General features: G+C 45.2%; 1 protein-coding gene across 13 annotated transcripts in view; it reads left to right on the top strand.

The window, feature by feature from the left end:
- Positions 1-14,304, top strand: part of LOC105466343 (activator of transcription and developmental regulator AUTS2) — a 1,205,160-nt gene that overhangs the window by 1,120,005 nt on the left and 70,851 nt on the right. Inside the window, exon 1 of one of the 13 annotated variants that reach the window (XM_024788052.2) lies at positions 5,287-13,544. The exons of the other annotated variants lie outside the window; for them this stretch is intronic. Coding sequence (XP_024643820.1) covers positions 13,490-13,544 — 55 coding nt within the window. The 5' untranslated portion in view covers positions 5,287-13,489. Of the gene's footprint in view, positions 1-5,286; positions 13,545-14,304 lie in introns of those variants that run through there. 13 annotated transcript variants of the gene reach the window in all.

Raw genomic sequence — 14,304 nt, 5'->3', positions numbered from 1 at the left:
TCTAACAATCTCATTGGCCAGAACAAGTCACATGACCGAGCCTGCCATCAGTGGAGTAGAAAGTAAACTCCCACAGGGAGGAGCACAAGAGAAGAGGGATCCACAGGGATGGGCCTTGGAAGGAAGGGAAAGCAAACACTGCACTGATGATGCTATCTGCTACAGGCCCATTCCAGAAATCGGACAAATCAGGAGCTGTTGCCTCTTACCGTGTTAATGTAAATGGAATGGAAGGTGGCTTACATAGCTCTGATGATGATCTCAGTAAGCTTTTCTGTTAGAGACCTGGTAGCCTAATAGCCATTTGGTAGGAGTTTATATTAAGTTAGATCTGATAAGTTGTCAAGAAATTAATTGCTTTCTTATTGTTTACCTGGGTTAACTTATTGCTGACTTTGAGGGACTTTTGGAGAAGTTGCCCCAGAGTGCAGAAATGACTTCAATGATTTGCAAAGAATAATTGTTGGACCGGCCAGCTGTTTAGACTCTGCATAATTAACCCGAGGAAGTATGATGGCTATAAAACTTTACTGCAAAATAGTATGCGTTGTCATGGTTACTTTGAACATGGGCTTTGGATTTAATATTCTCACAGACCTGCTTTGAATCCCACTGCTTTGAAGACGCTTACTAGCTGTGGAACTTTGGGCTACTTAAAACACCTTAGAACCAATTTTTCCTTCTGTAAAATGGGATTGGAGCTCTTGTGAGGATGAAATGAGGCAATGTATAGAAAGTGCTTAGCCTACCTTGTACCATAGTTTGATCTAATAATACAGTGGGTTAAGTATTTTACATACATTCTATCCCCTAATCTTCATAGCAGCTCTTATTTAGAAAAGAATTTAGAAATAGCATCTCCATTTTATAGGCAGGGAAACTGATGTTAGTTATGAATAGCTAGCATTTATTGAGGACTTTCCTTTTTGCTAGGTAGTGTTCACTTTATACGTAATTCACTCATTTTTTACATGAGTAAACCGAGGCTCAGAAATTAGGCAACTTGTCCAAGGTCACGCAGCTAGTAAGTGGTGGAGCTCGGTTGAGCTGACTCCCAGACATGTGCTCATAGCAGTCATACTGTGCTAGGCTCTGGGGATATGGCAGAGAATAGAAAGGAGGAGGATCTCTGTCCTTCCTGAGGGAGACACGCAACAGGATGGTAAAGATTCGGATTGAGGGAAACTGGGTTCTATGGGAGGACACTGGCAGGAACCCCCAACAAGGACTTCCCTAGGGCTTTTCCTCCCATACCTTCCCAAAGTATTTCATCTTCTCATAAAACATAAGGTCCTGGAGGTTCTCATTCAGGACTTCTCCAGAATGTCAACCATTATCCCATCACCTGTGGCCAAAGTCGCCATAGTTACTGCAGCACAGCAGGGCTCAGCTTAAGGCATCTCCAGTTTCCTCTCTCTTCTATACCCATTCTTGTGCCTTTGCATGAACTGATCTTTACTTTTCAGCCAGATTTTATTAGAAATGATTTAGGAATTTCAAGCAGGGGCATTTCCTAGCAACCGATGACATAAGCACAAGGCCCAAATCTGTGCTGGGGAGGATGCTGTTAACAGGGAATGGCATTCAGTGGGCTCCGATCTGCGTCTCTGACCCTCGTAAACCTTGTCTTCTAAAGAAGGAGGCTGAGAGCACATCATTGCTTTTCTAAGAGTCCTTTTGAAGAGGGAAATGTCTCAAGTGTGCCCGTTAATAGACTGATGTGGGAGGCAGTTATATTTGGATGCCTTTAAAAGCCACTTGGAAAACATTTTCCCCCTCTTATCTATCACCTTTCACATCTCTCAGCAGAGTAACACTAAAACCTAATTTTAGCCAAGATTACATCATTTTCTCATTCTCTCTTTATAGCAGGGAAAGGTTTTTCTGTAGTAAAGCTCCTCTCCCCGAAAACCCAGCTCTCCGCAGGACCTCTTGGGCTTCTGTGAAGGCGTCTTTATCCATAAAGTCTAGTTTGACAAGGAGTCTTCTTCTGAAAGCAGATTGGTCAGCTGTTAAATAAATGACATCAGTGGTGATTCCATTTATTCCTTCAGTTGGCTTAAGGTGGAAGCCATATTGAAACTAATTCTTTTCATTCACATGTTATTGAGCCCCAACTGTGGAACAGGCTCTAGAGGTAACGACACTGAATAATAGATGACACGCATCTGACTGGAAGAGTAAAACAGTTTAAATGTATTTTGAAATGTAAAAGTAGACTTTCCAAGTGGTATAATAGCAAAGTCACTAATTAAAAAATAAATAAATAAATAGCCTTAAGACTTTCTTAGGTGGAAAAGCTGATCTGAGGTGAGCCCTGAAGGGTCAGCAGACCAAAAATAGACCAGCCCTCAAACTGCAGAATTATGTCTCCCATTTAGAGAGCCCCAGAATCTGCCAGCTTGTGCTCGTCATTAGACTAAAACCTGCCCCTTCGAGTTTTCCATTTTAAAAATTGATGCTATTATCAAATGAGTTAATTAAGCTATTGCAAAGGTTTTTGGCAGTGCCATAAAGATCTGTACGTCACCTATCAATAGATTCCACTTTTTAAATGTTTCTTCAGTTAGATTTTGTTTAAATCCTTTTTTTTTTTTTTTTTTTTTTTTTTTTGAGACCAAGTCTCTCCTTGTTGCCCAGGCTGGAGTGCAATGGCTCACTGCAACCTCCGCCTCCCCTCAAGCGATTCTCCTGCCTCAGCCTCCCGAGTAGCTGAGATTACAGGTGCCTGCCACCACGCCTGGCTAATTTTTTGTAATTTTAGTAGAGATGGGGTTTCACCGTGTTGACCAGGCTGGTCTTGAACTCCTGACCTCGTGATCTGCTCGCCTCGGCCTCCCAAAGCGCTGGGATTACAGGTGTGAGCCACCGCGCCCGCCCTTGTTTAAATTCTTACCAGGTTGGCCTACCACAAGGAGGTGGCAGGAGGGAAGCCCCATGCTCAAGCCTGAGCAAGACTATTTGTAAAGTTGAGCAGATCACTCCATTTGACTTGCTTTTCTCATGGGTATCATGAGAAGCTAGGGGGTGGCCTCCAAGACTCCTTGTGAATCTAAAGACCAAAGTTTGTGTTAGAAGTATTCTAGGGCCAGCCAGCACGGTGGCTCACGCCTGTAATCCCAGCAATTTGGGAGGCCGAGGCGGGTGAATCACTTGAGGTCAGGAGTTGGAGACCAGCCTGGCCAATATGGCGAAACCCAGTCTCTACTAAAAATACAAAAGTGAGGTGGGCATGGTGGCACACGCCTGTAATCCCAGATGCTCGCGAGACTGAGGCACGCGAATGGCTTGAGCCCAGAAGGTGGAGGTTGCAGTGAGTGGAGATAGCGCTACCACACTCCAGCCTGGGCAACAGAGCAAGATTCTGTCTGGAAAAATATTTACATGTATCTTTTAGGGCCTCTCAGAACCTGACGCTTCTGCAGAGGGCACACATTTTCCCTGCTAACTGTGAGTGAGATTCTGAACACTTAGCATTCGAAAGCAGTAGTGCCTTGTAGCCGATACCAGGACTTCAGTCCTAAACTTGTGAACAGGAATAAGCCTCTCTCTTCAGGAGATTGCACCTGTGTAAGCAAGATTTTTTTTTTTTTTTTTTTTTTTGAGACGGAGTCTCACTCTGTTGCCCAGGCTAGAGTGCAGTGGCTGGATCTTAGCTCAGCTTACTGCAAGCTCCGCCTCCCGGGTTTATGCCATTCTCCTGCCTCAGCCTCCCGAGTAGCTGGGACTGCAGGCGCCCGCCACCTCGCCCGGCTAGTTTTTTTGTAGTTTTTAGTAGAGACGGGGTTTCACCGTGTTAGCCAGGATGGTCTCGATGTCCTGACCTCGTGATCCGCCTGTCTTGGCCTCCCAAAGTGCTGGGATTACAGGCTTGAGCCACCGCGCCCGGCTGTGTAAGCAAGATCTTAAAGGTAAGGGGATTGAGCCCCGGCGCCAGGGAGGAGTAGAAAAGACAGTGGCTACAATTTGAATACCAGCTGTTAAGGTATTATGGTGTTAACCTCCAGAATGAGAGTAACAATACAGAGTTCTCCTCCGCTTGCCTGCATCTTGGGTGCTGTTAAAAGAGATGATTTATCTGCTCAGTAAATGTTTATAAAACCCCACTGTATATATAAGTACTTAGGGTTCCTTTGTACTTGACTTCTCAAGTGGAATGACTGTCACTTGGACCACTTCCTAGGCAGGGATTGCTGCAGGTTAGGTGAGGGTGGGGGCAGGGGTGAGATACCAGAGAAAAGTGCTCAAGAGCACCCCAGGGGCAACTGCCAGGCAGCTTCTTTTTCTGTGAGATGACTCATTTTACCACCGCGAATTGAAACGAGGCTTGCATGGGCCATTGTAGATCATCGAAAGAATGTCACCCCCCTCCCATCTGTCTTCAGCTGTCACAGACTCACACGCCAGGCATTTCATCAGAGTTCTGGTACTTCAAGTTCATCTAGGTCTTTTTGACCGAAGCAATCTGACTTCCTACGTTTCTTTTGCTAGAAGGTGATAATAATGGCAGCTTCATTTGCTGTTTGTTGGTTTGTAACTTGATTCGCAGTCTTTTTGTGTCTGTGGGGGGAAGTTGGGTTTTAGAGGTGGCACACACCAAAATCATGAATGGATTTAAGGAGGGAGGGGCTGAACTAATTTGATTGTTACCAAGTCCGTAATGTGTTCCTTGGGAGAGTTCCACTTGTCTGGACTGTGCTCCTCACTTTCTGAGATTGAGAACTGGAGAAAGGAGGAACGTCACAGACGAGACAGCGAGAAGCTTGGAAAAACAAATTCCTGGATTTGGAGCAGTGTGCTCTGGTGGAATATTAGATGACAAACTACATTTTGTGGTTTGGTTTTGTGCAGTTGGCTGTAGGGGCCACATGGCCCTGTGTAGTGACCTCTTCCCAAGACGTTAGCCATCAAATCAGTTTGATTTCTACCCCCACGGGAAGAGGAACTCCGGTCGCAAAGAGGCAGCTTGAGAATAACTGGTGAAGGATGGCTTGCTGTTTCCCCGCTGGTCTCACCTCCCAGGAATAACTGCTATTTGACCACATGACCCCGTTACAACCTGTTACCCCTGTTTGGCCACGGCCTCACCCTCCTAGAGCACACCTTCGGGTCAGGCTTATGCCTGATTTGTGCCTTTTTTCCTTCTCAGGACCCTCCAGGTTGAGGGAAGACAGCTTTACACCTCCACCTTCTGTATTAGCTCCAGGATAAACTTGAAAACTGCCTACTGTGAGGGTTTTTTATTTTTTATTTTTTTTTGGCATTTTAAAAGTTAAGGCCGACTTTGCGGGCCCCCTCAGCATCCCGCCAGGTATCTTATCTTATTCAAATATCCTAATTGCTTCTAGGGCTGCACATCATCCTAGCACCTAACTGACAAAATAGACCTTCACCTGAGGGCCTCATTATGCTTTCTGCCTGTGCATCAGGCCAAAAATACCTCCACAATACCTGCTCGACATCCTGGGCTTCCAAGTGACAAACAAATAATTGGGTGAAACAAACCCTGGGCGCCAAGCAGCTGCCATCGGTGTCGAAGCACAGAAGAGTCCGCAGCAATAACAGTCACAGCGCTGCCTGGTCCATGTCAGAGCAAATCTTTGAACAGTGAGTTGTGCTGACACCAGAGAATGACAGCTTTGGAAATGGCATGCTAGTTACTGCTGCAAGTGAGGCCTCTCATGTAGACCATGACAAGCGGCTGTCATTTCCATACAGGTGAACAACTGACATCCTAGAAGCGGGAGGACAGGAGCCACGCAGGAGGCTGTGTTTGGCAGTAGGTGGGGCCAGATTTCAGAGAGGAGTCCCAAGTACCGGTGACCCTCGCAAAAACTGGCCTGAGAACACGCTCTCTTGGCGTGCCTCCTTACTCACTCCCCACCTTCTGTTACCTCTTTAGAGTTCCTCTGAGAGAGGGCTACAGAAATACAACCCAACATGCTTAAAGGATGTTTGCATTTTCACTCTGTTCCCTCCACATCTTTTTCTTTTTCTTTCCTTTTTTTTGAGACAGGGTCTCACTCTGTCGCCCAGGCTGGAGTGCAGTGGTGCAATCTCCACTCACTGCAACCTCCACTTTCTGGCTCAAGTAATCCTCCAGCCTCAGCCTCCCAAGTAAGCTAGGACTACAGGCACAAGCCACCATGCCTGGCTCATTTTTGTATTTTTTTTGCAAAGACAGGGTTTCCCCATGTTGCCCAGGCTGGGCTCGAACTCCTAAGCTCAAAATGACCTGCCCACCTCGGCCTCTCAAAGTACTAGGATTACAGGCGTGAGCCACCATGCCCAGCCTCCTCCACATCTTGATATGTCAGGGATTGGGTTTCCGGGTGCAATGCTTAGTTTTATAGAGTATGAAAAAGGCAAGGTTTCTGCTGATAAGGAACTCACCGTGAAAAGGAATGGGTTAGATGAAATTCAGTGCAGAATTGGGTCTAGACCAGTGGTTCTCAAAGTCTCCATCAGCAATATCTGCATCCTCTGAGTGGTTGTTAGCCATGCAGAATCCCTGCCCCACCCCAAACCTACAGAAATGGAAACTCTGGGGGTAGAGTCAGAACTCTGTTTTCACAAGCCTTCCAGTTAGTTCTAATGCAGACAACTCTGGTCTAGAAACAAGGAAGAACATTTTGGCAGTGAGGTTTTGTAAATGCTCAGATGATCCACAGAATTGCTGGGTGAAATCATGCTCTATCACAGGGTCTGTTCTTAGCTGGGCAGTCTTTTGTTTTTTTTTGTTGTTGTTGTTGTTGTTTGAGGCAGAGTCTCACTCTGTCAGCCAGACTGGAGTGCAGTGGCGGGATCTCGGTTCACTGCAACCTCTGTCTCCCGGGCTCAAGCAGTTCTCCTGCTTCAGCCTCTTGGGTTTTTTGTTTTGTTTTGTTTGTTTGTTTGTTTGTTTTTAAATATAAACTTCACCTGATCTGTTCAAAGTGACCCTGCACCTACCATTTCCAATCCTTCCACTCTCTATAGCCTTGTGAACAGGCCTCCTCGTGTTTAGCGTGGTTGTGACAGATGCTAGGCCTGTGCTTAGGACTCTGCTCATCTGAATAGAGTTTGAAACCGTGACCTTGGGCCAATGTTATGCTGTAACCAGCTGAGCTAACTTGCTCAACCGCTTCTCAAAGACAAACTGTTCCATTGAGTTCCTTCTTGGCAGGTGCTGCATCACCAATGCTGGCCTGCTGTCTGTGTGAAGGACTATCAGAGCACAGAACACACACACATACCGGGCAAATGTGCCGTGATTCCCTCTAACTATTTTGTAGACAAAGTCCTGAGTGAATTCTGTTTTAAACTGCATTATCCAGGATTGTAGAACAATGGGCAGCAGTGTTTTGAAATCTTTTTTCTTCCATATTGAATATTACCGTTTTAAGGCCATAAAACTAACATGTAAATTGAGGTTTCCCCAAAAATGTAAAACTTTAAGAAGTTTCAGTGAGTTACCTAAATAGTAAAGCTTTTTCAGTTGTCCTTCAGGAATAGGCATCTTCCAAAACTAGTTGTGTTAAAGTAGTGGTTCTCAAACTTTAGCCTGCAGCAAAATTAGCTAGAGGACTTGTTAAGGTACAGCTTGCCGGCTGGGCGCAGTGGCTGACGCCTGTAATCCCAGGACTTCGGGAGGCCAAGGCGGGCGGATCACGAGGTCAGGAGATAGAGACCATCCTGGCTAACATGGTGAAACCACATCTCTACTAAAAATACAAAAAAATTAGCCGGGCATGGTGGCAGGCGCCTGTAGTCCCAGCTACTCGGGAGGCTGAGGCAGGAGAATGGCGTGAACTTGGGAGGGAGAGCTTGCAGTGAGCCAAGATTGTGTCACTGCACTCCAGCCTGGGCAACAGAGCGAGACTCCGTCTCAAAAAAAAAAAAGATACAGCTTGCCAGGGCCCCACCTCCAGTGATTTCTGATTCAGTGTGTCTGGGCTAGGGCTCCAGAACTCGCATTTCAAGTAAGCAGGTGATACTGATGTTTCTAGTCCCTTAAGAGCACTCTGTGATTTACATGGGTTAAATTTAAATGCCTTTTTCAATAGGGAATATTTTCAATAGGGAATATCACACCACTCAAAGGTGTGAAATGTATTGAAATGTATCTTTACATGTTAGATGAAATTGACACATGAAAGTGAATTCAGTTTTATCATCAATTGGGAGCTTCTTACAAAATGAAAATTTTCAACCCTAATTTAATATATAGAAAATGTAGAAATGAACCCCCACATATACCCATTACCTAGATTCATATTTATCAAGACTTTTGCACAATTATGTTTAGGTGATAGACTGGATAGGATGATGTCCACCTTTTCTTTTTCTTTATTGCTGAAATATTTTAAAGCATGTCTCCGACAACATTTTACCACTACATACTTTAGTGCACATCTATAAAAAAGAACATTTCTAGGCCGGGGGTGGTGGCTCAAGCCTGTAATCCCAGCACTTTGGGAGGCCGAGGTGGGCGGATCACAAGATCAGGAGATCAAGACCATCCTGGGTAACATGGTGAAACCCCATCTCTACTAAAAATACAAAAAATTAGCCAGGCCCACGCCTGGCACCTGGCGCCTGTAGTCCCAGCTACTTGGGAGGCTGAGGCAGGAGAATGGCATGAACCCAGGAGGTGGAGGTTGTAGTGAGCCGAGATCGTGCCACTGCACTCCAGTCTGGGTGACAGAGCAAGACTCCATCTCCACACACACACACACAAAATAGAACATTTCTTTTAAAATAACATGCTGTTATCACAGTAACGAAATATGCAATAATTTCTCAGTGTCATCTGAGGAATATATCCATCCATGATCTCATCTCCATGATTGTCCCACAAGGGGTCATTTTACATTATCTGTTCACATCAGGATACAAGCAGGCACACATACTGTGTTTCTTAAATCTAGAGTGCTCCACCCTCCCCAGCTTCCCATTCTTTTCAAGTCATTGACTTGTTGCAGAAACCAGGTCAGCTGTCCTGAAGACTGCCCCACATTCTGGAAGTCCTTGCGGTGTCATTTAGCTTGTTCCTCTGTCCCTCGTATTTCCTGTAACTAGAAGTTGGCCCTAGAGCTTTGATTAGATTCAGGTTAGACTTTTTGGAAAGAAAACTTCATAGGCATTTTAATGAACCTCATGTTGCCTCACATCTGGGAACGCACAGTGTCTGGGTGTCCCAGTTTTAGTGATGTCAAAATTATTCAGTTTAGGTTGTGGCAACCTGGTACTTACATTGGCATGTTCCCCATCAAGCTTTTATCTAATGATCTCTGTTGATGATGCTTGCCTGATGCAGTAATTCATTAGAGATGGCAGAGGGTGACTCTTGTAACATTATTCCACATTTATTGGCTGAAATTCTTTGGTACAATGGCTCTTTCCCTCATCAACTAGAGCTCTTTGGTTACACTCAAATATAATACAAGGAAAGGAAAATGCTCAATTCTCTCCTTTTAATTGCACATTTTCAGAGCAAAAAGTTGGTGCTTTACCAGGAGTTTATTAATAAGTCTGACCATTTCTCTGCATTTTTCTTACAATAAATCTAACCTATGCTTGCAGTGCATTGAGCTTTTCTCACATGCATTGTGTTGATCAATTGGAGGGACAAAATATCTTAAAATTAGAAAGCTACTGCAAGAACAACATCGTCAAATGAGCTCATACAAGCTTAAGTGTGTGTGAATTTAGTCATACCTGCCCTTCATAGCTCTGTTCAAATGCCACATCTTCCAGGAAGCCCTCCTGCCTTCCCAAGGTTTGAACCTTTCCTGTGGTACTTCCTGCATTCTGCCTTTTTTTTTTTTAATTTTTTTTTAAATTTTATATTTTTTAAAGATAGTGTCTCCCTCTGTCACCCAGGCTGTAGCACTGGCATGATCTCAGCTCACTGCAACCTTCACCACCTGGGCTCAAGCGATTCTCCTGCTTCGGCCTCCCAAGTAGGTGGGATTACAGGGGCACGCCACCACATCCAGCTAATTTTTGTATTTTTAGTAGAGATGAGGTTTCACCATGTCGGCCAGGCTGGTCTCCAACCCCTAACCTTAAGCGATCCACCTGCCCTGCCCTCCCAAAGTGCTGCGATTACAGGCATGACCACCACGCCCACTGCCTGCCTGTCTTTTATTGAAGTTGTAGATGTCCTCTTCCCCTTTTCTCTGAATTCTACCCCTACCCTACCCATGGTGACCCACAGGGTGCTTTGTCTGTTGAACCTAAATGAATTAAAATATAACATCCTAAAAGTGATTTCAAACTTTGGAATTTAGGTTATCACCTGAGAATCTAAGTGACTTGATTCAAGAAAGTAGGCAAAAGCCTGAATCATGCTTGGTCTGATCAACCCATTTGGCATTATTCGAAAATCTGATGATCCCAACTGGGTATTTTTCAGGAAAGGAGTGGGAGGCTGCCCACAGATATTGAGTGCCTACAGTGTGCCAGGGATTTTCACCTGCTGATTTATTTGATTCATAAAGTAGCCTAGCCAGGTTGGTCAGTCACCTGTGAGAACACTGGTGACTGGTAAGTGACAGTGAGTTCTTGTCATCTCCTGTCATTTGCCCTTTCTCTTATACCAGCCCAGCATAAAGAGGATCAGGGGCTTCGGTTTGGTGAATTTAAAAATGTCTCTTGTTAAAGCCGGGCGCGGGTGGCTCACGCCTGTAATCTCAGCACTTTGGGAGGTCGAGGCTGGTGGATCACGAGGTCAGGAGATTGAGACCATCCTAACACGGTGAAACCCCGTCCCTACTAAAAAGAAACTGAGGCAGGAGAATGGCATGAACCCAGGAGGCGGAGCTTGCAGTGAGCAGAGATTGTGCCGCTGCACTCCAGTCTGGGCGACAGAGCAAAACTTCGTCTCAAAAAAAAAAAAAAAGTCTCTTGTTGACAACACAGCTTCTCATTCAGCCTGACCTGTTTGAAATATATCTGGGCTGGAAGATCCTGGTGATGCAGTTCCAGCCTGGGAAAACTCGAGGAGAGGTTCAGTACAGCACCATGAGTAGCAGGCTGACAGTGTGTGTTAGATGTATTCGGTTACTTCATTTTATGGGAGATTTCATGTGATACTGAGATGTAACCTCCCACCAAATGAAATTTATAGAATTGGAAAGGTATATTTCTAATCAATAAACATCAAACTGGAAAATCTGTAAAGGCATTTCAAGTTATAGTAGTTATGGCTGGAAATCTCAGTGGAGTTAATTTTTTTTTTTTTTTTTGACTGTTTAAGTCTTGACACTTTTATTTATTTAGAAACTGGGTTTCGCTCTGTCACCCAGACTGGAGTACAGTGGCACAATCATAGCTTACTGCAATCTTGAACTCCTGGGCTCAAGTGATCCTCCTGCCCTACCCTTGTGAGTAGCTAGGACTATAAGGTACGTGCCACCACACCTGGCAAATTCTCTAATTTTTTGTGGAGACACAGTCTTACTGTGTTGCCCAGGCTAGTCTGGAACTCCTGGCCTCAAGTGATCCTCCTATCTCAGCCTCTGAAGTAGCTGGAACTACAGACCTGTACCACCATACCCGGCTAACTTCTTAAATATTTTTGTAGAGATGGGGTCTTGCTGTGTTGCCCTGGCTGGTCTGCAACTCCTGGCCTCAGGCAGTCCTCTTGCCCCTGCCTTTCAAAGCGTCAAGCTCCTGGTGCACTTTGTAAAGCACCGTTTGAGGATGTGTGTATTTGTATGTGTCAGGGAGAAGAAATTGATCTCCTGAGGGGTGGGTGGAAGAGCACTTGTCCCTAGTTAATCCTTTTTTGCCTGTTCTTTAAAAAGCCTGATAGATAGGCCAAGCCACTATGAGTTTTCTGGTGGCAAAAGTACAAGAAATCCCTTCTATTTATCCACTATCTGTGTAGCTTCCTCTTTGAAGTGCCTCGAGCCCTCGCCAGCCTCTTCTTGTCCATTGCTGGTCTTTGGCTCTTGGTGCCAGTCAGCCTCAAGGGCGGTGCTGCCTTTTTTGGCAGAATATCACTGTTAAGCCACTTTTCGTCTTTAAAAAATGCTACACAGAGGTTTTTGAACCTGAAGTGCAATTATTTTAAAGGCATCCTCACCACTCACTTCCCGAGTGCTCTGTTATACCCAGTGCCACCTGCCAACTGCAGTGAACATCCAGCCATGTTATTTCTTCCATTCCTGCCATGGAGTAAAGTAGATTTACTGAGCTGATGACTCGTGTGCATTTGTACAATGCAACCTTAGCTTACCTCTTGAAGCATGTACAGCATTCATCACCCACCATTCATTCATTCACTGCCCACTCCCACTACAGCTGTTTCGTGGTCTGTCTGCTCCCTGTGCCACCCCCACCCCATCAGGTGGGCCTTTTGGAAGTGATGAGTTCACCTGTGGGGGAAGAGCTTTAGTTTCCTCTCAACTCAGAAGGCCTCTTCCTCTTGCTCAAGAGGGTGCTGCTGCTTCTGCCTCCTTCCCCAGCCAACCTCCATAGTTAGTCCAGTGTTTCCATCCCAGCTCACCTTTTCAGACATGGACCCTCAGTCAACTATTCCCTTTTCTCCTGGCTTTCTATTTCTCCCAGGCTCCTTAGCTGGGAGACTCCTTACAAGAGTATCCTTAGCTTTAAAAACAGTGACACAGGCTGGGCGCAGTGGCTCACGTCTGTAATCCCAGCACTCTGGGAGCCTGGGGCGGGTGGATCACTTGAGGTAAGGAGTTTGAGACCAGCCTGGCCAACATGGCAAAACACCGTCTCTACGAAAATACAAAATATTAGCCAGGTGTGGTTGCACACACCTGTGATCACGGCTACTCAGGTGGCTGAGGCACAAGAATCACTTGAAACTGGGAGGCTGTGGTTGCGTGAACTGAGATTGCGCCCCTGCACTCCAGCCTGGGCGACAGGGTAAGATTCCGTCAAAAAAAAAAAAAAAAACAGTAACACAGAAATGCAAACAACAGATCTAGCCCTGTTGCTTCTTCATGTACTTCAAACAAACAAACCTTTTTTGGTATCTTTTTCTCATTCCCCTTTTATGTAAAATACCTTGCATTGGTATATCTTTTTGGTGATAATTAAGGTGACTATATAACTTACTCTCCAGGCCTGTACACTTTTGAGAGTGAAACTGACTGTTTCTTAATCATTATCCTGGGACAACATGCCTCACCCTGGACTGTCCATTTAAACCAGGGCGTGTAATCACCCAAGTGATCATCCAAGGTTTTTCAGTTTGTCAGAGTGGTTCAATCCACTCGTGATGATACTGCCATTTGTTGAGTACTTACTATGAGACAAGCTTTGCTCTGATCACTTGGATTAACCCACGGAACCCTCACAATGCCCTTGTGAGGTAGATGGTATTAACACCATTTTGACTGTGAGGAAACTAAGGCTGAACAAGTTGCCCAAGGTTACACACTTAATTACATCCTCCATACTCACCCAATGCTACATCAGCCCCCAAGGTCAACATCTGTATCTCCCCGGAGCTGTTAGCAGAGATTTCTAAATGTCTGCTCAATTAAAAGGAGTATACACGGTAAACAAGAGTATCGCCTTCCAAAGTAAGTGTTTAGGGTTGCCTGGCTGTTAAGGGCTCACTAACAGGAGTGAAGTACTTAATTCTTCTCTCAAATAGCACATGGAGCTGTCTTGGAACAAGCAGGGCTTCCCCATCACTAATATTCTCTAAAACACACGTTTCCCTCCCCCCCCCCCCGAGATGGAGTCTCACTCTGTCACTCAGGCTGGAGTGCAGTGGCTCAATCTCCACTCATTGCAACCTCTGCCGCCCTGATTCAAGTGATTCTCCTGCCTCAGCCTCCCGAGTAGCTGGGATTACAGGCTCCTGCCACCATGCCCAGCTAATTTTTGTATTTTTAGTAGAGACGGAGTTTCACCATATTGGCCAAGCTGGTCTTGAACTCCTGACCTCGTGATCTACCCGCCTCGGCCTCCAAAGTGCTAGGATTACAGGCGTGAACCACCATGCCTTGCCAAGACACACATTTTTAAAACAAAGAAATGGAAAAAGTCTAGACTCTAAGCTGGTTACACCCGACACAGTGAAATTCTGGTTATTTGTTTCTGCTGATTTCTCTCATCTCACCAGTTTCTCATTCCCGAAGATAATTGAGGATTATGTTACTTAAGAACTGGAGTTAACTTAGTGACCAGATACTAAGCCATGAATTTTTTGGTCTTCCTAGGAATGGGAATTTTGTACAAGTACAAGCATCTGTTTTGAGAGCTTAGGCCTCTGGCAGATCTCTAGCCTGACGTCTCATTTCTCTTTTCTTTACCTTGCCGTTGCTGTTCTTCTTC

The sequence above is a fragment of the Macaca nemestrina genome, chromosome 4 (genome assembly GCF_043159975.1).
Source record: "Macaca nemestrina isolate mMacNem1 chromosome 4, mMacNem.hap1, whole genome shotgun sequence".
NCBI classification, from domain to species: Eukaryota; Metazoa; Chordata; class Mammalia; order Primates; family Cercopithecidae; genus Macaca; species Macaca nemestrina.
This window is presented reverse-complemented; position numbering and strand designations above follow the sequence as displayed.